Source organism: Eulemur rufifrons, chromosome 1, assembly GCF_041146395.1.
Source record: "Eulemur rufifrons isolate Redbay chromosome 1, OSU_ERuf_1, whole genome shotgun sequence".
In the NCBI taxonomy this organism is placed as follows: domain Eukaryota; kingdom Metazoa; phylum Chordata; class Mammalia; order Primates; family Lemuridae; genus Eulemur; species Eulemur rufifrons.
The window spans coordinates 39,467,239-39,491,573 of NC_090983.1; the positions used below are offsets into that span (position 1 = coordinate 39,467,239).

Here is a 24,335-nt window from a genome sequence, read left to right on the forward strand (position 1 = left end):
CCTCCAGGGACCTCAAATTGACTGGGAAAACCACTGAAGAAAGTGTGCGTGTACCCGCCCCTCCCCTTTCCTCTGGCACCCTTGGGCCACCTGCGGTGGCAGTAGTGGCTGGTAGAGACCAGAGGGAAGAGGGCGCCCTACCTGTTTCTGCGATTTAGCACTTCTGGAATAGAAAGTGGGTGGGAACCGACCCAAGTAAAGTCCCAGAGCCGCGAACACTGACGCACAGGAAAGCCTCAAGTGGGAGGAGAAATGCAAATCCCCTATTGACGATGGCGTCAGCAGCTCCGTCCTGGGGACTGTGAGGGGCGATTCTGGCTTGGACTTGAGCACCGCCTGGGAACTGGGCTGAGAGCGAGCCAGGTAAGTAGGGCAGCCCACGCCTGCGTCCTTCGTGTCGCCTCTCCCGGGGAGGAAACGCTTGTAAAGGACGCTGCTGAAACTTTGCTTTCCCTCGGCGTTTTGACAGTTGCTCCATTTTAATTGGTCTGAGGAGGGGTGATTTTGAAAAGAAGCGTCCGACTCCACGTTCCCCAGATGCTCCGGCGCCGGCTCTCCGCGGAGCCTGCCCCGAAGGCCCGCGCCCCGGCGCCCCGCGGCTCTCGGCGCGGGTGCGAGGCGGGAGGCGGCCGCAGAGGTGTGTCCTCACGGGTGCTGCAAGTGCGCGCCTCTGCGCTTTCCTCGCCGGCTTCTCCGGAGCCGGGATGTTTGACATTAGTCTGGCATACCTGGGCTTCAGGAAAAAGCCTGCAGCTACGCCGGCCAGTGATTGTGGCTTTGGCGAGCGCGAGTGACATTTTAGGGCAGGTCATCTGCTTCGCAAGGTATGGGTCACAGACCCAACGCGGCGCCACTAGCTCCCGGACGGTGGGACCAGCCCAGCATTTCTAGTGGCTGCAATAGAGAAGGGTGTCCTAGGACTATCGACACCTTATCCTTCCCTTTTTCAGCCTTAAGTTCAGGTCTCTGAAAGGAAGACTCAGGTCTTAGTAGTGATCTTTTTTCCCAGTGTTTGTTTTTATTATTTAAATTTTTTTCTTTGTATTTTTAGTTGACGCATAATAATTGTGCCTATTTATGGGATACAGAGTGATATTTTGATACAAGTATACAATGAGTAATGATCAAATCAGGGTAATTAGGACATCCATTAACTCGAACATTTATCATTTCTCTGTGTTGTGAATATTCAAAATACTCTTTTAGCGTCTTGAAAACACGTACTAAATTACCGTTAACCATGTTCACACTACAGTGTTACAGAAGCCCACCACTTATTCCTCCCATCTGGCTGGAAGTTTGTATCTGTTAGCCAACTTCTCCCTACTCTCCTCCCTGCCCTTCCCCACTTCTAAGTACCACAATTCTACTCTCTACTTTTATGAGCTCATTTTTTTATGGCTTCCACATGTGAGTGAAAACACGCAGTATTTATTTTTCTGTGCCTGACTTATTTCACTTAACATAATGTCAGGAGTGATCTAACTTTAAGATAGGTTAGTTCTTAGTTAGATAACAGATTTTTGTCAAATGGTAGCCAGGATTTAACAACACTAATGATTAAAATTATAACGCTATTTTCAGCTTGTGTTCTCTGTTGTCATTAATTAGAATAATTGATAGCGATATAGCAAGCCACTATTGACAGTAATGTGGAAACGAATGTTCCAATTTTGTGTGGAATAGATATATACCCAGTACATGGAAAGGCAACTGGGTCCGACTCAGGAGACCTCGGGTTGCCCCTTAGGAGCTGCACACCTTGGGCAGAAGAGCACTTTGCCTGTTTAATCCTCAAGATTTTTTCCTTTTTAAACTTAACACAATACTAACTATCCACCTACCCTAGTCATAGCAATGTCAGGAGTGCTGTTCATCTTCATTTAACAAGCATATATTAAGCACTTACAGTATGCTAGATTTGTAAAGTAGAAATTTTTCATAAAGTGATATGTAAATAAAACGTTATTTCTTTTCTCGCTTGCTTTCTCTTTAGCAAAACATTGGCAACAACTTTCTTTCTATACATTTTAGATCATTTGCTGGGAGCTCAGAGAAAATGTGTTCAAAATGGTTCTATTTGAAACCTAAAGAATATGTCTATGAAATATGTGAAATTTATTACCTTGATGTTTTACAGGCAAAAGGAAAGCTTAGCCTACCTATAAGATATATTGAAATGCTTTGGTGATTAGTCATGTAAAAGAGTTTTTTTCTCTGACCTAGAATTGCTGACAAAACAATAAAAAAATTGACTTTGGAAAAAGTAAAATACAGTAATTTAAAGGAGACAACATTATATTAATTTTCCTGAGTTAAGAAATACATCTACAGCTTCTAAACTGGCCAGAGTGGAGTTACATAGGGGGAAAGCCGTACTATTCCTTTATGACAGGCTGCCACATATGTATCAAGTGTGGTTTTTTTCCTCCTTAAGTTACTTGAGGGTTTAACCACTGTCAGATGCACACCAGAGACAAATTAAAAGTAAATTTTAAAAGTTTTTCCCACCCCTAGTGGATCATCTAGAGTGAAATAAAAATATTTATTGGTTCAGAAATATTTTAGCTAAAAGAACTAGAGCCCATGGAAAATGCATACATGAAATGCTTCATGAAGTTAAGACAATATTAGACTAGCAGGCAGGAACATAAAACTGACTCTAGAAGCCAGACAAATCTGAAATAAAGAAAAAAGGATTTGGTAGTTTTGTATAAAAGAAGCTTTTTGGGGGGGTGTTTCTAACATATAAAATCTAAAGAGGGTCTTAGGAGATATAGTAACTGTTGAATATGTTTGTCTTCAAGTTGCTCCAAGTCTAATAGCAAAGAGGGAGCAAGGGATAGGGAAGGAGCTTGTTGAGAATCCAAGGTCATGTAGACAGTCAAGAGCAGGGTGTAGGATGTTTTAGGGGGGAGAAGCGAAAGTTTCCTGGAGAAGGTGAAGTTCATGTTAGAGCAAGGAAGGATGCAGTTTGGGGCCAGAGGAAGAAGGTTGCTGTCTTCATTAGGGTTGGCTTATAGAAAATCTTAAAGGAATTGCAGAATTTTGGATTGAAAGCATTTTTTCCATTTTCAGTTGAGTGACTATAAAAGAAAAGTAGAGAAATTTTTCTCCAGTTACTTAACTATTAAATAACATTGTCTGATTGAATTCTAAGGAAAGAAGAAAACATATACCACAGCTATCAATCAACAATATTTTAAAACTCTGATTTTACTCCTTTTATAGCATGTCTCAGTGGAATCAAGTCCAACAGTTAGAAATCAAGTTTTTGGAGCAAGTAGATCAATTCTATGATGACAACTTTCCTATGGAAATTCGACATCTGCTGGCCCAGTGGATTGAAAATCAAGACTGGTAGGACCACGTGTATTTTCCCTAGAAGTTGATGCACAAATGCTTTATGCTCTATACATGTGGGTTTATTTTATGATCCACTTTTGACTCAGGAGGTGCATTCTTTTCAGATAAAGAACTTCAAGGCTTTCGCAAGCCTTCTCAAAGGAAGGGAATCATTGTCCTTTCTGTTTTCATTCATTGTAGATGAACACTTAATGGTTCTAGTACTTTGTTTCTCTGTGAGCCAAAACTCCAACAATTTTTTATGTCTTATATAATAAAACCAAGAAGCCAACCTATTGATTATATCAATTCTCTATCACAGATTCAATATAAATAAATGTTTTTTCTTAATAAGATCCACAAACATTCTTCAAAGCTTTATTCACTTTGTACAATTTTTAATTCCTTTAAGCATCTTTCTTATTGTGGCAAAATACACATAACATAAAATTTACCATTTTAACCATTTTTTAGGTATGCTATTCAGTGGCATTAAGTATGTTCACATTGTTCTGCAACCATCACTATCATCCATCTGTAGAACTTTTTCACCTCCTCAGACTGAAACTCTGTACTCATTAAACAGTAATACCTCATTCCTCCAACCCCAGCTCCTGGTAACCACCATTCTATTTTTTGTCTCTATGAATTTGACTTCTCTAGGTGTGGTCTCAAAGTGAGATCACACAACAATTGTGCTCTTGTGACCAACTTATTTCAATTAGTGTAATGTTTCCAAGATTATTCATTCATGTTATAGCACGCATCAGAATTTTCTTCCTTTTTGAAGCTGAATAATATTTTATTGTGTATATATATATATATATATCACATTTTTTCAATTCATCTGTCAATAGCCACATGAGTTGTCTCCACCTTTTGGCTATTGCTAATAAAGCCACTATGAACATTGATATGCAAGTATCTGCTCAAGTCCTTGCTTTTAATTCTTTCAGGTGTACACCCAGATGTAGAATTGCTAGATCATATGGTAATTTTATGTTTAACATTTTGAGTCTCTGCCATACAGTGACTACACCATTTTACATTCCCACCAATAATACACAGGGGTTCCAATTTCTCTATATCCTCACCAACACTTATTTTCTGTTTTGTTTTTTTTTTTATAACAGCTATCCTAATGGGTGTGAAGTGCTATCTTCACTGTGATTTTGACTTGCAATTCCCTAATGATTGGTGATGTTGGGCATTTTTTTAGTATTTATAATTTAACGTTTAAAAACTTTTACATGCTTATCACTGTGGAATAAATAGATTTATCACTTTAAAATTAGTAATGGTAAAAAAAAGTAGACATTTTACTAAGTTGTTTCCTGTTGTGTAATAACCCTTTTATTTTTTAGGGAGGCGGCTTCTAACAATGAAACCATGGCAACAATTCTTCTTCAAAACTTGTTAATACAACTGGATGAACATTTGGGTCGTGTTTCCAAAGAGAAAAATCTACTCTTGATACACAATCTAAAAAGAATTAGAAAAGTCCTTCAGGTGAGAATGCATTCTACTTTTCCCAAATATTTGCATGTATGAGTCTTAAATTCAGTTTTAAGAAAATCAAATATATACCCTTATATTATTTTCAAACCAGATTTAAGAGGGAAAATCTGTATTCTCTTATCACTTAAAAATTTTGTGCTCAATTTTATTACCCAATATTTGTTTTTCATGCAATTTTGAATATAAAATACCCTATAACTGGGAGGGTGTGTGTATATGAGGGACTTGCATGTATCTTGTTTCCTAACTATGATCAAGTTCAATAACACTGGAACAAAGATTTAAAAGACAATAGCTTCATGGCTTTCCCCCAGCCCTTCTTTGCCTTTGTGTCTTATATAACAATTTATTGTTTTCATTCATAAGTGGAAGCATCTTGGATATACGTATACTTCTAGATTTGGTTTAAATCTTGCTTCTTTTAAAAGTGTTTTTTGGTACTCTCTGCCCCTGTTCCAAAGGTTTACCCAGGCAAAGCCCATGTGTTTGTGTTTCCACAGCACCCAGAACATCTCTGTGCCATAGCATTTAGTATATTCTACATTATTTCTATTTCTCTGTGTTTGTCTTTTCCCAAACTATGGACTCCTTGAGGCAGGGACTTGAGTATTCAGCTTTGAGTTTCCAGCACCCAGCATAAGGCTGGACATATGGAATATGTGCAGTGTTTATTGATTAAAGGGATGAATGAATGAAGTGAGTGAATCAGGGCTCTAAAGAATTAAGGGCAGGCTAATAGGGAATTAAACCCAGAAATGCTTAGGTAATAAACTATGAACATGGACTGCTGACCTGTATCTTTTAATGTAAACTAGGATGATTATTACTTACCTTTTGGAATTGTGAGGAAGACTGGACCTTTTATTCTGGCAAAAGTAGGCTTTCGATAAAGGGGTCTTGTTGTGGATAAGGATAGCAGGATTGTTTTAGTGGAAATCAAGGGTAAGCATACAGCCCATCTTTTGTTCTGAGTAGGGGATAGGATTGGGAGGGGAGCTGCTCTTCTGGCCAGTTTTATCAGACAAACCTTGTTAAAGCAGCACTTCTATCTCACTACTTCACTGCTCAAGAACCTACTATAGCTCCCAGTCACATTTCAACTCAAGCACAAACTTCTGCTTATGTCATTGGTCCTCCAGCATCTTTCCTCTTTGGACATTTCCCAACAAACTTCCTCAAGCTCCTCAACATCCCTGCCTCAATAAAATAGATATACTGCTTGTTCCCAAACATGTGGAGCTCACTCTTGAATGACTCTGGGCCTTGTCCATGATGGTCCAATGGCCAGGAATGCTCCGCCACCCTTTTTCCTCCAATCCAGTGCCCATCCATCCCTGGAGAACTTGAGTAGGTCCCAGTATGACCAGGAAACCTTCGCCACCTGCTTTAGCCTGTGTTCTCATCCTCCACAGACTACTGGCTGCATCACCCTGTATCCCTTTCATCCCTGCTGGATGTGTCTAACCAGATCACAAGGTCTCTGAGTATATGAGACTGATCTCCTTCCCTCCAGTACCCAGTATGCTTCTACTGAAAACTAGAAACTCAAAATATACTTTGGTCAATTAAGATATTTTGAGTTGAAAAAAAATTTTGCTCTTTCTTGTGTTCTTGTATATTTTGATTTATAAACTATCCTTATTGGGTAGTTGTATTAGTTAAGAACATAGTAGAAAACAGTAATAAAAAACATTGTCAACTATGGTTTTACACCTAAACAAACCTGCATTTTATCTTTCTTTTTAACCTGTCATATTCCCACTGAGTTTTTTTTTTTTTTTTTGATATGGCAAGTCTTTTTGATGAAACAAGATCCCCCTCTCCCTCACAAAGAAAAATACTCTTGTCAAAAGACTATTGAAATTGGGCTTATCTGGTTTAACTATTTTCATCCTGTGGGATTTTAAATACAAACCATCTTAATAATTACACCAAAAGGAACAAACAATATTGTACCTGGGGAACTAAGAGAGTATAAGGTAGACTTATTCTGGTTCTTTGCAGAGCAGCTGAGTCCTCTCTTTTTAATATTTTAATTTACTATTTATATCACCTACTTCCAGTAAGAATTTGGAAGGGCTTGTTACAAAAGACAAAACAAAGCGACTTACCCCAGGGTAAATACGAGAAGCTCCAAAGTGGAAAAAGCGAGCACCATTATTCAGCTAGCCTTGGCCCCTTTATGGGAGGCAGACTCCGGTCAAGCCTGGGAACAAGGATTGCTCCAATCCTGGCTCTGCCACGCGCTGGCAATTTGGCCTGGGGCAAGATACTTGCTTGCTCTGGCCTCAGTGTCCCCGGCAGTATTACACTGGTGCCCGCCCCACAGAAATGTTAGGAGCATTGAAAGAATTGATTTTAAAGCATGTAGTAAGAACTATGTTAGGGTTTGCTAAAAACAAATATCTGCCCCAAGTATTTCAAGAATGCTCTGCCCTACTCTTGGACTTTTAAAAAAAAATAATTTTATTTTTAGAGCAGTTTGGGGTTTACAGAAAAATTGAGCAAAAAGCACAGAAAGTTCCCATATACTTCCTTCCACCCCCCTTCTCGGTTTCCCCCATTATTAACATCTTGCCCTGGTGTAGTATCTTTGTTACAATTGTGAACCAATTATTGGTACATTATTATTAACTTAAAGTCTAAGACTATATGAGGGCCAGCTCTTTGTGTTGTACAGTTCCGTGGGTTTTGGCAGATATATATGTCAGCCACCCACCATTACAGCATCATACTGAAGAATTTCACTGCCCTTAAAGTCTTCTGCCCGTCAACTGTTCTTCCCTCCCTCCCTCCCCGCTGAACCCCTGGGAACTACCCATCTTTTTGCTGTCTATGGTTTTGCCTTGTCCAGAGTGTCAGGCAGTCGGAACCCTATGTGGTCTGTTTAGACTCGCTTCTTTCACTGGGCAGTGTGCATTTAAAGTTCCTCTGTGTCTTCTCATGACTTGATAGCTCATTTCCTTTTGCCACTAAATAATATTCTCTTGTAAGGACATACCACAGCTTGTCTATTCATTTTTGGCAATTATGAAGAAAGCGGCTTTTAACGTTCCTGTGCAGGTGTTTGTATAGGCTTAAGTTTTCAACTCATTTGGGTAAATATCTAAGAGCATGATTTCAGGATCTTTGTTCTTGAGCTTTCTGTTGTAAACCTTTTCTCCTTTTTCACTTTCCTCCCTCGAATAGAGTGACTTAAAAATATTAAAATGCTGTGTACTCATAATTTTAAAAAATTAAAGCAATACAAAAAATGCAAAGAAAAAATATGAAATAATCTAAAATCTCCTGCCTAGAAATTTACATGTTAATATTTGATGAGCATCATTCCAGACATCTCTCTCTACATGTGTGTATGCAGATGGAGGCAGGATTGCTACTGCTGTGCTGTCACGCACGCTCTCTCTCTCTCACCCACACACCAGGTACCCCCCATATCTCTTACCTTACTTTATTTTCCCCATACCTTTTATCAATCTCTGACTTCCTATGTTTACTTGTCTCCTTGCCATTAGAATGTCATCTCCATGAACGGAGGGATTTTGTTTTATTTATTGCTATACCCCTGGTGCCTAGAAAGTGTGCGTAGACGCATAGTAGGTGCTCAATAAATAGCTTTTGAATAAATGAATAGCTACAGAGGAATACTTGGATCAAAAAAGAATCATGCTATATATGTTTTTTTTAAATAAAATTTTATCTTTTACTGAAAAAAATTATGAAAGGCATTAAGAGATAAGATATGTTTACTATTTCTTAAACTACATATTTTACTTTCAGGCAGTTATCTATTGACTCCATGCTATTAAATATGAGGAGAAATTAGCATTCATAAATTTGCTTCCACCTCTCATACCCCCACCCCCCAATTTTTGTCAGTTATATTATATTTTGTTAGTTACATTATCATTCTGTTGTATAACTGCAATTTCACACATTACTTTTAAGTATACGAGGATTCAGTACTCATTGCCACTTCTTTTACCATTGCTTCTCTATTCCTGAGGTTTTAAATTTTGACTCATTCTGAATTGCCTAGATTACATCAAGCAGTTTTTTCAAGAAGGTTTCAATGGTGCTGTAATCTTTGAGAACTTTCATGCTTAAGAATGTCTGGTACTTTAAAGGACGCCATGGCTGAGTGTAAAGTTCTTGGGTTTCTCTTTCTGTCTCTCAACTATGTGTAGACATTGGTCTGTAGAGACCGGGGAAGTGTTGGGCCAACCTGAGTTTTTTGCTTGTAGTTAGGAGTGATATGGGAGCTATTTTATAACCAAGACAGCATGAGCACTGACTAGTCAGAAGAGCTATGGGATCCAACAACGTTAGCCTTACTGATGCATATCCACTGAAATCAGCCCTGCTTCTAGAGAAAACTCAAACAGAATAGAAAGGAATAGTGTGAAGAATGAAAGTTCCTCATTTCTTAGGAAACCTTTCTTTTCATTATTGTCGCAGTTGTGATTTAGTGTGGGTAGTTGTAAATCTCAATAATGCATGCCTCCCTAAATGTAGATGATAAACTGTCTTCTAATGTATTCTAGTTCCCTGGGTCGGCTACAGCACAACCCTCACTGGACCAGCTGGGAGAAGCATACATATGAATGCCCACAGCTTGTTCCTAGGACTTAGCATCTCCATCTGGGACATTCAGATGGTATCAGTCGAGGAAACCATGGTATAGGAATTCAGCACCCATCTACCTCTGCTAATATAAAACATCAGAGAATTCTGGCTTCTCTAGCTATTGTTGCCATTCTATACCCAGATGCTACCATTATCGTTGAAGCCTCTTGTGTCTCCCCCCTAACTCCACTCTGCTCTCTCCCCACCCAGAGTAACCACTGATGCAAACTTTACATTTATCAGTCTTTTCCTTTCTGTTGCAGTTTTACTACATATATTTGTATCCCTAAACAATATAGTGTCTAGGTTTGCAAGCTACTAAAACTTACATAAATGAGGTCACGCTATATATTTCAGTAACTTGCTTTCTTCACTCAACACAGTACCAAGATTCATCCATATTGATGTATTGGTGTGTGTAGCAGTGGTTTATTGATTTTCATTGTTATGTAGTATTCCATTGTGTGAATTATCACAAATTATCCATTTTTTCTGTTAATGGGCACTTGGTTTATTTGTAGTATTTCTTTGCTAATTCTAACAATGTTGCTCCAAACATTCTTGCATGCTTCCCTTGGTGCACACATATAAGACATTCTCTAGGACTGTGGTCCCCAAACTCCAGGCCGCAGACAGGTACCAGTCCGTGGCCTGTTAGGAACTGGGCTGTACAGCAGGAGGTGAGTGGCAGGCGTGCAATCAAAGCTTCATCTGTATTTACAGCCACCCCCCATCACTCACATCACCGCCTGAGCTCTATCTGCCCCCCATCTCCCCAACCCCTGGTCCATGGAAAAACTGTCTTCTATGAAACCAGTCCCTGGTGCCAAAAAGGTTGGGGACCGCTGCTCTAGGATATATACCTAGAAGTAGAATTGTTGAATCATGGACTGTGCACATCTTTAATTGTACTACATAATGCCAAATTATTTTCCAAAAATGATTATACCAATTTACACTCCCCTAGTAGGGTAAGAGTTCCAGTTCAATGTCCTTACCCACACTTGTTATGGTCATAGATCACACAACAATCCTGTGATATATGCATCATATCACTTCATTTTACTTCTTTGTCCTCTAACTTTATTCAAATACTTTATTTTCAGCCTGCTTTTCTCATACATGCATTTATGAGAGGCAATTTTTGTATACTTTAGTATGTAGTGCTCTCATTGTTCATGTCTAAATGGTCCTTAATTCTAGTTTTGAATTTTTTTGCTGGCTAGATAAACTTAAAAACTATTCCCCTATGAAATATATAGAAATGCTAGATAAATTATAAACAGACTTTTAAATGCATAGATAAGCTTATCACAAATTAAGGAAAATTATAGAACCAAAAATTAAGAAAAAACTATAAAACAAAACTGTAAGTAGGAGCTGACACAGTGGCTTCCACACATCCTTGGATGCTTAAAACTATGAATCCCAAACATGATAAATTTTTTAAAAAGTGCAGGATACCAGAGAGAAAGAAAAGATTCTAAAAGTTACAAGGAAGAACAAATATATTATCTACAAAGAAATGAGAGAGAGACTAAAAGCCAACTCTAAAACAGTAACAAGTGAAAAGAGGGTAGAATAATTTCTTAACTGAGCTAGAATACCATATCTATCAAAACTCTATACCAAGCTAAGTTATTATACAAGATTGAAAGTTAACCACAAAGATACCTTTTAGAAGGAATTAGTAAAGGAAATTAAACACAGAAGTTAAGCATGCTTGGGAAAATTTCAAAAACACCACTTAAACAAGTGACAATAGAGTGCATAAGAAATTGAAAGCACAAAATACAATGTTTTTAAAAATCCAGGTAATATATATTAAATGGACAGAACTCAGCAGCTATAAGACAAATTGTGGTTTGTAAAAGAATGCACCTAAAACATGAAGCAATAGAAAGATGGTGAGGCAAAAAGATGAGCTGGGGCTGTTTCACGAAGAAGCTGTGGGCCTTGGCATGAAATCCGAGTCTTACCGTGAGTGTGCCAGGAAGCCACTGAGGGGTTTGAGCAGGGAAGTGACATGAACTGATATCTGTTTTAAAAAGCTCACTCTGGATGCTAAATGAACTGTTGTGAGTCAAGAAGAAACAGGGAGACCTGTTGGAAAATTCTGTTGATTTTTGAGAGTGACGTGTTGAAAAGTCTTTTTCTATTACCATGGATTTATCACCTCTCCTAAACTTCTAGAAGTGTTTACCTTACATATATTGGTACTATGTTGTAAGGAGCATAAGCACAAGATAATATCTTACTTGTGAACTGAAATTGTAAAAATTCAATATCACACATCCTTATTTGACCCTTTTACTATTTTTTCATCTTAAAGTTTCACTGTGTGTTTTTCTTTTCATTATCATTTGCTAACTGGTAAATGAACTCATCTCTTCATTTTCATTCTTTCTGGATAATTTTTTGCTGGGTATACTTTTTATAAATATCATATAGCAAATTTTATTATTTAGTCGACAAATATTTAATGAGTGCTAACTATGGTAACAGTCACATTTTAAGCACCAGGAATACAAATGGGAGAAGTCATGAAGCTCGCAATCTAAAAAGTTCACACTTTAATCGCCTTTGGGCCTTTTGGCAAGATCAAGTGTAAAAAGTTCACACTTCTCATGTTTTGGTTTTTAAATTAAAGGAACTTCTATGGCTGTTCCTCAAAAGTTAGTGTTAGGGAAGTAGGGGGAAACAGGAATCAGCGATCTTAGCTGATACTAGAAAAAAGTCTCTATCAATCAGAAAGCCCTGCTCAGGGTTTTGGTGTGAACTCTGTGGTTAGTAATCCCACCACCTACAGAGCTTTTTTCACAGACAAGGGTAATGACCCTATTAGTGAGAGTTTTAAACATAGTAGCAGAGGTGATACGTGCCAGTAGTGTAATCCACACCCGCGTGTCCTACTCTCTGTACCACCACGACCTATTTCTTGGAGGTCGTTTGGGTGAGGTTGAATAAAAACACGTTGGAGCTAAAAGCTCCTTGAAAATTGAGCCATGGCTGGGCTCCTTCTTGTCCAGTCTGTTAAAATCCTGTTGTTGGTTCTGAATATCCCGTGAGGTGAGATTTTTAACACGACAAGGTGGAGGGTTAGAAATACATTTTGCAGTGCTAGGGAGGAAAACAAGTTGCTGTCGATATTGAGCTGCTCTGAGTCTGCCAGATCTTATCCTCTAACTCATGCTGCTTTCTCAGTTCACTCCTCTTCCTTCCCCTCTGCACACCGCACACAAAGAGAAGGAGAGAGATGACCTCAACCTGAGACCTGAAAAGAACATGTAGCCACTTTGTGTTAACTCTGAAAGAACTCTGAGTTGAGGGTTCGATCTTTCATGCCATTTTTCCATGCATGGGTGGCATGGGTGGTGGCCAGTTCATCAGTCTCTCCGCAGTTATTTCCCCAATTCCCCAGCACATGCCCTCAAAATCTGTCTTCCTCTGAGATAATCCCATGATACCAGTGTCACAGCACTCATATTTCAAAAGCTTGGAGGGCCGGGCGCGGTGGCTCACGCCTGTAATCCTAGCACTCTGGGAGGCCGAGGCGGGTGGATCGCTCGAGGTCAGGAGTTCAAGACCAGCCTGAGCAAGAGTGAGACCCCGTCTCTACTAAAAATAGAAAGAAATTATATGGACAACTAAAATATATATATACAAAAAATTAGCCGGGCATGGTGGCGCATGCCAGTAGTCCCAGCTACTCGGGAGGCTGAGGCAGTAGGATCGCTTAAGCCCAGGAGTTTGAGGTTGCTGTGAGCTAGACTGACGCCACGGCACTCACTCTAGCCCGGGCAACAGAGTGAGACTTTGTCTCAAAAAAAAAAAAAAAAAGCTTGGAGACCTGTGTCTTGTGCCATTTAAGAGGAGATGTGAATTAGTTGTCAAGATTTTGTTTGTTACATAATTTGGGAAAGTCAGAAGGTGGATGGTGTGCATCACAATTCCTTGCCCTGCGCACATCACGCTAAACTGGAATCCAGTAGGATCAACTGAAACCCCCAACCATCTGGCATTTCATTCATGAATCATTTTGTGCAAACTCTGCAAGCATTTGTCTTACTCAGGACTGCTTAGATTGCTCTTCCTCCTTAGTAAATCTTCTCTAACAGTTTAATGCTTGAATCCATAATGATCTCTCCTCTCCCTTACTTTTTGTTTTCTGTGAAGTTTATGCCAGAGTCTGGGACTTCTTTGTGCAATAATTACTTTGTGTATAGTGAAACATCATTTTTATTCCAAATGACAGTTTGGAGTTCTTAAAAGTAGGGCTCATATAACTTGCTTATCTACTCCATAGATATTTTCTGATTGAATATTAATTTCATCATATGGGTTTTAACATCATGCTAGTATTGACTGCTGAAGACACAAAGTGAGGAGGACATAGATAAAACTCTTATGTTCAAAGAGTTTTCAACCTAGAAGAGAGATGAAGTGCAAATAAATATTTATGATGTAGTATGGTAAGCAGCATGGAGAGGCATCTGCAATCATGATTTGCCGAGGTAGAAACATTTGGATTTCTAGGACATGCCAACGTGAGAATGCCTATCCCCCAAACAAGCTAGGCATTTTAAGCATTAAAAGGGTTGTGTGAGGACCTTGAGTGCCATGCTAAGCAGTTTGGACTTGGGCAATAGGGAACTATCAAAGATTTCTAAGCCAATGTATGAAATGAATATATATTTTTATCAAAAATATATCCAGAGCTGATTTTCTCTCTAGAAAGAACCAGCCTTTGTCTGCTGTAGGCAAAAGAATATTGGAGATACTCACCTGAGGCTGAAAGGTTTTTTCCTTTTTCTCATTCCAGCCTCTATTTTCCCTCTCCTCAAATTATCCACAGACTGGATAGATTTTGTTTTCCCTAACACAAAAACTGGCTGTAATGTACCAAAGGAAAAAAAAAAACGAAACTATTCCTGTAATGAAAACTCAAGTCCAAAGCTTGGTCTTAGGAAACATTTCATCCAGGGTACTTACAGAAGCAGCCCACACAATCTGTCCAGGAACTGCCATGGAAACCCCAGAAACACTGATGGGGGCATGTGAATCTGCTGACCTGACAGCCTATAACAGAAGCTTACAGAGAAGCTGCCAACCCAGAGTGCAGTCCATGGCCAGGGAGAAAATGAGATTTCTACAGCCTCTAGTGCGATGACTAACCACACCACTGAGAAAGCGGGTGGAGTGATACAGATACCAGTTGAGAAAGAGGATATGAAGATGTTCAAAGTCACATGTTGAATTTTACTATATATTGGCCTCATTTGCTGGGAGCATCATGGTGGTCGCCAAGAAAATATTGGGAAGATATTCACCTTTAAAGTAGGAGAATTGTGTCATTTTTCTAACAATTTGTAAAAAATAATTTGCTATTTTAGTTGCCCCCATTGCATGGAGATAAAGACCTAAAAGAAAGCTGTCTACACTGTTCTAAATCCATTGTGATTTGTGAACTTTCCAAAGAGATACTTAACCAAAACAGAGATAAGTCACAAAGCTTGTTACCTTAAATAAGTCTTTAGAAACATTTTTATATAAATTTCATAAAAGTAGGTTTAATAAGCAAAAGTATAGAAGTGGGAGCAAAAATAAATAAATCCACTTCTAAACAAGGCAGTCAATATAATCTCAATCACTTAGAAATTATGTTTAGCTTTAAAATTTGTGATTTAAAGTGAGCAATGAACAGGTAGATATCTAAACTTAGTGGCTATCTAAATTTAGTTCATAAGCATTGAGCAATGGCCTTTAATGGGCCATTACAAATCACTTCAAATGTGTCCATTTTACTTCACCAACGAGAAGTTCATGATTTGGGGAAAGAGTTGGTTTTCCCATCAAGCCACCAGGCACTCTCTGGGCCTTCATTACTGCCTTCTCTAGAGATGACCTGGGGACAAAAAGATTTGCTCAACTGACAACTAGTTTTCCCACCTACTCTCTTCCAATAATGAGGGTCTATAGCCAAGGGCTTGGGAGATAGTTGATCTTCCATAGTCTCTTACCACGGTTCTCTGATTGGCTATTTTGGTTAAGAACATAGTGATCTCATCTCCAGTGAGCTCCTAAGTACACAATGAGCTGTGAAGTGTACAGGTAGCCAAGAGCTATGTTGGTGCCTAAAAAAACGAGAACTTCATGTGTGCCTATAATGTCAAGAACCTGCCTATTTTCTCTCATTTAATCTGTGACCTCTGCTCCAGTAGAAAGATATGTGAATGAGAAAATAAGCAGTACCATATCAAACCTTAAAAAAATAGCTGCCTTTGATAATTTGCCAGATTTTTATAATTTACCTCGTATCTGTCAAGATTTATATGGGAAAAGATTGGTATCACATTGGTTCTCTGTAGCTGAGCACATCAACTCATCAAATCTCCTACTTTAGATTCTTATATTCCTTTCCCTGAAGAATAAAGTCTCCCTAGAGATAGAGACAGATAGAAATATAAAGATAGAGACTTCATGGTGGCAACAGTGTAGAGGAGAGAGTAGCAGAAATGAAACTGGAGGCAGGGAGACCTGCTTGGACATTACTGAAATAGCTCGAGGAAAAGGAAATAGGGTTATGAGCTAGGCAGGGGCAATGGGGAGGAAAAATATGTGCTGGAGTTGTGAAATCATCTGGTCAGAGAACTGACATGTCATTAATGAGTGAATGTGAGAGAGTGAAAAATAAGAGATGATGAGTTTTAGTTTGGATTATCACATAGATGTTAATGCATAATGAAGATTAGGTTTAGGGAGGAAGGTGGGATAACACGATGAGTTTGATGAATTCTAAATGGAAGTAGGAAGTTAATAAGAGTAACTAGAACTAATGTGTCTGCATATTCATCTGTCTCCTCCACCACAAGACTGTGAGCTCTTGAGTGCATTCACTTTGCACTCCCAGTGCTTGACACAGAGCCCAGCACATAGCAGAGGCTTGGTGTCTTGTTTAATAAATAAAGAGTTGAGCTGACATTGAAAATATGGATATTACCTCATTGCAATGATTATCCCTAACTAAATGGAGTAAATGTCATGTCATTATTGCAAATGAAGTTTAGATATAGTCCATAAAGAGCAATTTAGATTATAAGATTTTTCTTGCTGAAATCAGCAGTTTCTAAGGAGAGAAGGAATTGGCTTTGCAAACAAGTGCAGAGACTGTCTCCAACTTACAATAATAGTTTGACTTACCATTTGTCAACTTTATGATGGTGTAAAAGCAACACAAACTCAGTAGGAACTGTACTACAAATTCTGAATTTTGATCTTTTCCTGGGCTAGCAATATGCAGTCGGATACTCTCTCCATGCTGGGCAGTAGCAGTGAGCCGCAGCTCCCAGTCAGCGACGATCACAAGGGTAACAACCCACACTGTACGCTACAGCAAACTCTAGTCAATAAATTACATGAGACAGTCAATACTCTTTTTCAAAATGGGCTTTGTGTTAGGAGGTTTTGCTCAACTGTAGGTTAATGTAAGTGTTCTGAGCACGTTAAGGTAGGCTAGGCTAAGCTGTGATGTTCAGTAGGTTAGGTATATTACATGCACTTTCACTTTACAATATTTTCAACTTGCGATGAGTTTATCGGGATGGACCTCCTCGTAAGTCAAACATCTGTATTTAGAACATATGGCATATGTGACAGAAGGTAAGCCTGGCTGAGACCAGAAGCAGGAAGAGCTGAGGAAAACCTTCAGCAGGAGGAGGAGACACTAATCATCTGAAAATGAGAGAACATGCACTAACCCTGGATAGGAATCAGGACTAAAGAGAAAGGGAGGCAAAGACAAACACCCTAGAACTAGCCTGTGCCTAGGGACGGGGAGGTGGACCAACACCAACTCTCCAGGAGCTGAGTCAAGCACTCTGACTCTTTGGACTCTAGGAATGCAGAAGATTTTGAAGCTCCTGAACCAAAAACAAAAACAAACAAACAACAACTACAAAAAAAAAACCACAGTATAATGACAAAGTCATAGAGATTCACTTCGAGATTGCATAGGAGAGGCTCTGCCATTTCATTTCATTGCCCACTCTGCTCTCATGAGAAAGTTATACAGTCAAACTGAAAGAGATGTAGATTGAGGTCCAACTGAGGTCTACGTGCATCATATGAAAATGATGCACTTAGAACAACGTGTATCACTTTTTAAAAATGTTTTATTGATACCTAATACTTACATAGTAAAGTGTATTATGCATTAACAATACAAATCTTTATTGTGTAGCTCAATGAATTTTTTATATACATCCATGTAACTACCACCAGATCAAGATATAGAATATTTCGTGCACCCAAAAATCTCTCCCATGCTTCTCCCAGTCAACCACTCACAAAGATAACAACTATTCTGACTTACATCACTGTAGATTTGTTTTGGCTATCTTGAACTTCATATGAATGAAGTTTTGCAGATTGTTCTGGGGTTAGATTTTTTTTCATGCTATATAATGAGATTTATTCATGTTGTGTGTATATGTATTTTTCTTGTTTTCTTTTTAAATTACAACTTAATATTCCATTGTCTAAATATACCACAATTTATTTATTTATTCTTTTGTGCATGGAAACTTAGACTATTTCCAGTTTTTGTATATTATGAATAAAACTATTATGAACAAACTTTTTGTGTCTTTTAGTAGGCACCAGCAATCATTTCTTTGGGGCATATTCCTGGAAGTAGAATTATTGCATAGTAGGGTTTTAGGATGATTGGATTTAGGATTTGCCATGGTACTTGTACTAATTCACACTGCCACAAAAGTGTATGAGAGTCTAGTTGCTCCACTTCCTTGTCAACACATATTATTGTCAATCTTTTTTCATTTTAGTCATTTCAGTGTTTGTCTGTGGTAACCTCGTTGTAATTTCAATTTCATTATCCTGATGATTAATAATGTTGAGAAATTTATGCTTAGTGGCCATTTTGCTGTCCTCTTTTTGTGTGTGTCTATTAAAGTACTTTGCCCATTTTAAAATTGTTTTGTCTGTCATTGTTTTCTTGGTTTGTAGTTCTTTATATATTCCAAATGAGTCTTTATCAGATACATGAATTGCAAATATATTCTTCTGCCCTATGACTTGCCTTTTCAGTCTGTTCTAAATGGTGTCTTTTGATGAACAGAAGTTCCTTAATGACATTCAATGTTCTAATTTTTAAAAATGTTACCACTCATTGTGTCCTATTTAAAAAACCTTTGCTTGCCCTAGATCATAGAGACATTCCTCTAGGTTTTCTTCTGGAACCATTAGTGTTTTAACCTTTCACATTTAAGACTATGATCCATTGGAGTTGACTTTTATAGCTGGTGTGAGGTAGGGATAAGATAGACTTTTTCCATGTGGACATCTAATTGACCCAGAACCATTTTTTGAGATGACCATCCCTTCGTCATTGTATTGCAGTGGTGTTTTTGTCATGAATCAGGTGACTTGTATTTATGTGAGTCTGTAATATGTTAGTCTATTTGTCTCACCTTGTACCAATACCATATTGTAGATAATTACTGTAGATTTATAATCTTGACATGTGACAGTGAAAGTCCAGAAACCTTGTTCTCCTTCTTCAAAATTGTCTCGATTTTTCTTGATTCTTGGAACTTTCATGTAAATATTAATACTAGCTTAACAATTTCCACAAATAAACCTGCTGGGATTTTCATTGGGAATACATTGAATCTATAGGTCATTTTGGAAAAAATTGATATCAATCTTGAGTCTTCAATCCATGAATGTGAAACATCCCTCCATTTATTCAGGTCTTTCATTTCTCCCAGAAATATTTTACAGTGTTCTTAGGTAAGTCTTTTACATCTTACAGATGTACCACAATTTAGCCAGTCCTCTGGAAACAGGTATTCCCATTTCCAATTTTTACTCCATTCTATCTTTATAAGCACAGTTAAATTTAAAACTACACGTGTATCTTAAATCATTTTAAAGGGCTACAACTGGTTATCTAAAACAACTCATTCTCCCCTTCTACATTCTCATCTACAAGCAAGAAGTCAAAGGGCAAAGAATGACTCCCCCCAGAGTGTCCTATCTTTTGGTTTTTAAAACCACAGCTGAGCTACCTCAATCTATTTCCTGTTATGAAAATCTCTAGGGAACAATATTGCATGAACAGACTTTGTAGCCTTTCCAAACCCTTACCAATATAATCATCAGGAAATGCCTCCTTTTGTCACTTCTGCTTGTAAATTCAAACCATTTTCCCATTGTTCACTTAGTGAATGAAAAGAACTTATCAATGAATGGAGGAAGATAGCCTCATCTTTTAAAAAATAGTTCTCCACACATTAGAAGACAGAAATTGTATTTTGGGGATTTTTAATTTCCGAAGTCTATAGCTCTTTTTAACTCTACTTAAAAGCTACATGAATATAGGTTCTAATCTCTGACCTTGCTAATGAATTAAGAAACATGCATTTGTTAGTAAAATATAAGGGCTTTTGATAAACATATGAACAACTGTAGTTTCAGATCTTCTCTCAAAGGTAGCCAACTCTTCTAAGTTATTGAGCATTAAGCCACATGAATCCTGACCCATACAGGGGGTTTATCTGAGTTTCTATGGGTTATGTCTTTTTGCTAATGCAGCTTAGTACTATACCTACTGATTTTTAAACAACTTTTTAATTACAAAGGTGATACATATCCAATATATGTATGTGTATATATATTAAATATATATACAAATATAAGATATATATATCTTATATATTTAGAAAACATAGATAAGGGAAAAAAAATCTGTAATTCTATCTTTAACTGATAACCATTGTGAACTTTATGGTATATTTACTGCCAATATTAACTTATTTTAAAAATTAATATTGTTTTATAACCTTCTCAAGCTTAATACATTCACTTAGTCAATATCTTTCTATGCCATGAAATACTCTTTTTCAGCATATTTTTATTCACCTATTAATTGGACATTTATTATTTTTTTCAGTTTTTCACCAGTATAAACAGGTGAAGTACACATACCTATTATTAAAATTTCCTTCATATTTGTGATTATTTTGTTAGGACAGTGGGCCTTAACCCCGTGCATCAAAATTGCTTGTCGTGGTGTTGCTGTTGTTTTTAATGCAGATACCAACTGTTGACATGAGTCTAAACTGATATGTATTAATGAGGATAACACTAGCAATCAGACAACAGGATTTTATTTATTGTGTACAACAGTCTGATGTTGGTTATTCTGGTAGATAAATGGGTAGCCTTCGTTCTCATGGAGATTCAGGGATCCAAGTGTCTTCTGTTGTGTGGCTCAGCTATTCTTAAGGGTGCTGGATGCATCTGCAGACAAATAGAAGGTAGGAAAAGAGAAAGAGCACAAAGTCACAGTGATGTCTTAAATTCCTTGGCCTAGAAATGACACACTATCTCTGCATTTCATTAGCAAGAACAAGTTACAGGCTTCCAGCACCATGCAAGGGATCTAGGAAATGCAATGTCTGGCTGGACTGCCACCTCCCCCTTTCTAAAACTTACTGCATCCTATCAGAAAGGAAGAAGGATTTCTGGCAGACAGTTAGGTATGCCTGCTACATTTCGTAAAACCATTTTGGAAAGCAATTTGTCAATATCCATGTTTAATGTGGCAAAGTAATTCCATTTCTAGATATTTATCCTCCAGAAATTCTCACGCAGGTAAAGAGAAGGGTATCCATAACGTATGATCATTGTCTTATTCATAATTTTAAAATGTGAAAATTATCTTAAATGTCTATCTTAACTGTCCACAATGGTTAAATAAATTGAGGTACTTCCATGCCTGCTATGGAGCTATTAAAATATTAGATGGATCTGAATATACTGAAATGAAAAGATGACCATAATATGTGGTATTGAGTTAAAGAAACACAGGCTATGTCCAGTATGATAGCCCACATGGAGTCGGGGAAGGAAAAGATGGGGCTTTCACCATTTTTTATTTTTCTATTACTTGAACTTTTAAAAAATAAGCCCAAATTACATCAGTGTTTTAAAACACCAACTTTCTAGACCTCACTCCCAGAATCTCCAGGGAATAAGGCCCAGAAATCTGGAATTCATAAAAGCTTCACAAGTGATTCTGATAAACTGCCAAGGTTGAGACCACAGCCTTAGGATAAATTTCTAAAAGTGGAATTACTATGTCAAAGAGTGTGAAAAATGTTAAGGTTCTTGGTAAGAATTGCCAAATTGTCCTCTAGTAATGTACCAATTCACATTCCCACCAGCAATGCGTAAAAGCTCATTCTATCATCAACATTGAGTGGTATAAAGTATTTTAATCTTTGCCAGTTTGATAAATGAAAAATGGTATATTTGATTTACTTCAACAGAAGTGCTGGTTTGTTGCATTTGGTTCTCTCTAGAGGACATTCTGTCCCATCTATCTTCTTCTTCAATTGTGTAGACAGATTCATCCCCCTTATTTAGTGTCTCATTATAAAAATCACTCGGGGAACTTGTTACAAATGTCGATCTCCAGCCCTCACTTCCAATTCTGGGTTTGGAGAACAGAGGTTTGGGAATGTGGGTAGGGGAGGGAAGACTCAGGGAGTTTGCAATGCAGAGATGCATCCCAGGCAGGAGCATCAAAAGAAAAATGAGCAATGGTGGATTTAGGATATGGGTATTTTGTATTCCTAGAATAGACTCTTTGCTCATTTCTTACTGTGCCCTCTGCCCAGCACTCAGTCCCCCTCTCTTCCCACCATCCATCAAGTTCCAGCCCACGTTCTGCTCTACGTGTCATTAAAATCCACATTGATTTTTCCCTCCTCTGAACTCCCACAGCACTTAGTGTCCAAACAACTCATCCTGACACTTAATCACACACCGCAATTACTTTAGATAGATGGGACTCAACTTATAGTAATAAAGATATAGTCTAACAAAAGTTGTTGAAGTATTATTTTAGTACAAGAAGAAATGCCTGAGGATAGCTTGGAAAATAATCCTGCCGTAAATTACTTCTGTGTTGATGCTAAATTAGAAGTAATGGCAACTCTTTAGAAGGTGAAATTTGAGGTCAAAACAGACTTAAAGATTAGAAACTAGTGCTTCTCTGCTGAAATAAGAGACCACTTTGTATATTCCAAACTGGTAAAGATTAAAAACCCTGATACCGCTTATAGTTGGTTATGGACTGAGCAGCTCATGCACTTACTAAGATCAGACAAGTTTAGGAAAGCATGCCCTCAGTGTTCTCAGCTTTGTCTGCTGATTAGAATCCCTGAAGACACATTTAAAAATTAGCCAGGCTCAGCCCTACTCCAGAGATTTTGTTTCAATTGGATTTTTTTATTCATTCATTCCTTTATTTTAATTTTTAATTTTTATTATATTTCAGAATATTACGGAGATATGAACATTTTGGCTACATAAATTGCTTTTGTACCGTTTGAGTCAAACTTATGTGTGCCCATCCCCCAGATAGCTTGCATTGTACCGTTAGGTGTGAATTTACCCATCCTCTCCTCCCCCCTCCCACCTGCATGATTTCTGATGAATGTTATTTCCATATGTGCACATAAGTGTTGATCAATTAGTTGCAATTTAATGATGAGTACATGTGGTGTTTGTTTTTTCATTTTTATGATACTTCACTTTTAAGCCAAGATTGAGACTCATTGCCCAAAGTAATGCTAAACAATCACATGTACATTTCACATATAATACAGTTCATTATTCTTTACCCCTCCAAAAGGAGGGATGTTTGAGTTGTTTTTTTAGTGGAAGTGATGGATTCCCAGTGATTTATTTACTATCCACCTTAAGCCTTTTGTCATTTCTAGGAAGTTTGTCTGAGTAAATTTACTTTCAGTCATTCGTTCATTGAACAAGTGTGTATTGAGAATGTTCTCTGTCAGGAGCACTTCTGATGTTGGGATATAACAGGCAACAAGACAGAGGTGTCCACTGCCCTTGATGTGTGTAGTCTGCCACAGAGGACAGAAATTAAGCAAACAATTGCAATTGTAGTTACTACTACACTGGAGCTAAGTCTTCAAGCAGGCTTCAGTGGAGTCCTGCTTTAACTAGAAAGTTAACAGGCATGTACCATTCCTGAAATATGCCACCTTTGTCTAAATTGTATGCAATATGCTTACAAAAACTTGTCTAAATCTATAAGGTTATTCCTTCTAATTTATTGTAAATCTACACTGATTTTATTAGAAGATTATTTTCTAGGCTACTCAGGGGTATTTTTTTCTAACCTGCAATAACATTTCTTAACTCTCCTTAGGCTGTTTTATTATTATAACTAAGCTGATTCTTCTTATCTGAACTTTAGCTTGCAAAGTAATTGCATAGCAACAAGACCAGCTGAGGAGGGCATGAGTATGATAGGAGTGTAGCAGGTCATATGGTTCTGTAGAGAAGGTGTACCATATCATAGGTCTAAAAGCACTGCATTATCAAGCCATTTCCTTCTGTCAGTATCAAAGGGACAAAGGGTACATGTGATCTTTGATCCACATTGGGAATGGAAACAATGAAAGGGTACCATTGACTCTGTCAGTCATGGCCCTTACCAAAGCATTTCATGTCCTGAGCAAAGTACATTCAAAGTAAATGTGGTTTTTCTGACAATCCAACAGCATTCTAAGTTTTTTCCATGATCATAAGGTTCATTTCAACCAAATGTCCTTGGCTAATACCTTACTCTTGCAAAAATTAAGCAGTACTATGCAATAGATACAGTCTTATCTGAACTTTTTCAAGTCGTTCTGCCTGAGTAGTCAACAAAGGACCTAGTATTTAGAATCAAAGTACAATTTTGAACCCCCCCAAATGTGTATATGATATATATGATGAATATAATTCTG

General features: G+C 37.9%; 1 protein-coding gene across 1 annotated transcript in view; it reads left to right on the plus strand.

Moving 5' to 3' along the window:
* Positions 1 to 319: 319 nt before the first annotated feature.
* The window catches only part of STAT4 (signal transducer and activator of transcription 4), a 93,487-nt gene continuing 69,471 nt past the window's right edge, over positions 320 to 24,335 (plus strand). Inside the window, exons 1-3 of the mRNA XM_069469227.1 lie at positions 320 to 363; positions 3,232 to 3,360; positions 4,710 to 4,854. Coding sequence (XP_069325328.1) covers positions 3,233 to 3,360; positions 4,710 to 4,854 — 273 coding nt within the window. The 5' untranslated portion in view covers positions 320 to 363; position 3,232. The remainder of the gene's footprint in view (positions 364 to 3,231; positions 3,361 to 4,709; positions 4,855 to 24,335) is intronic.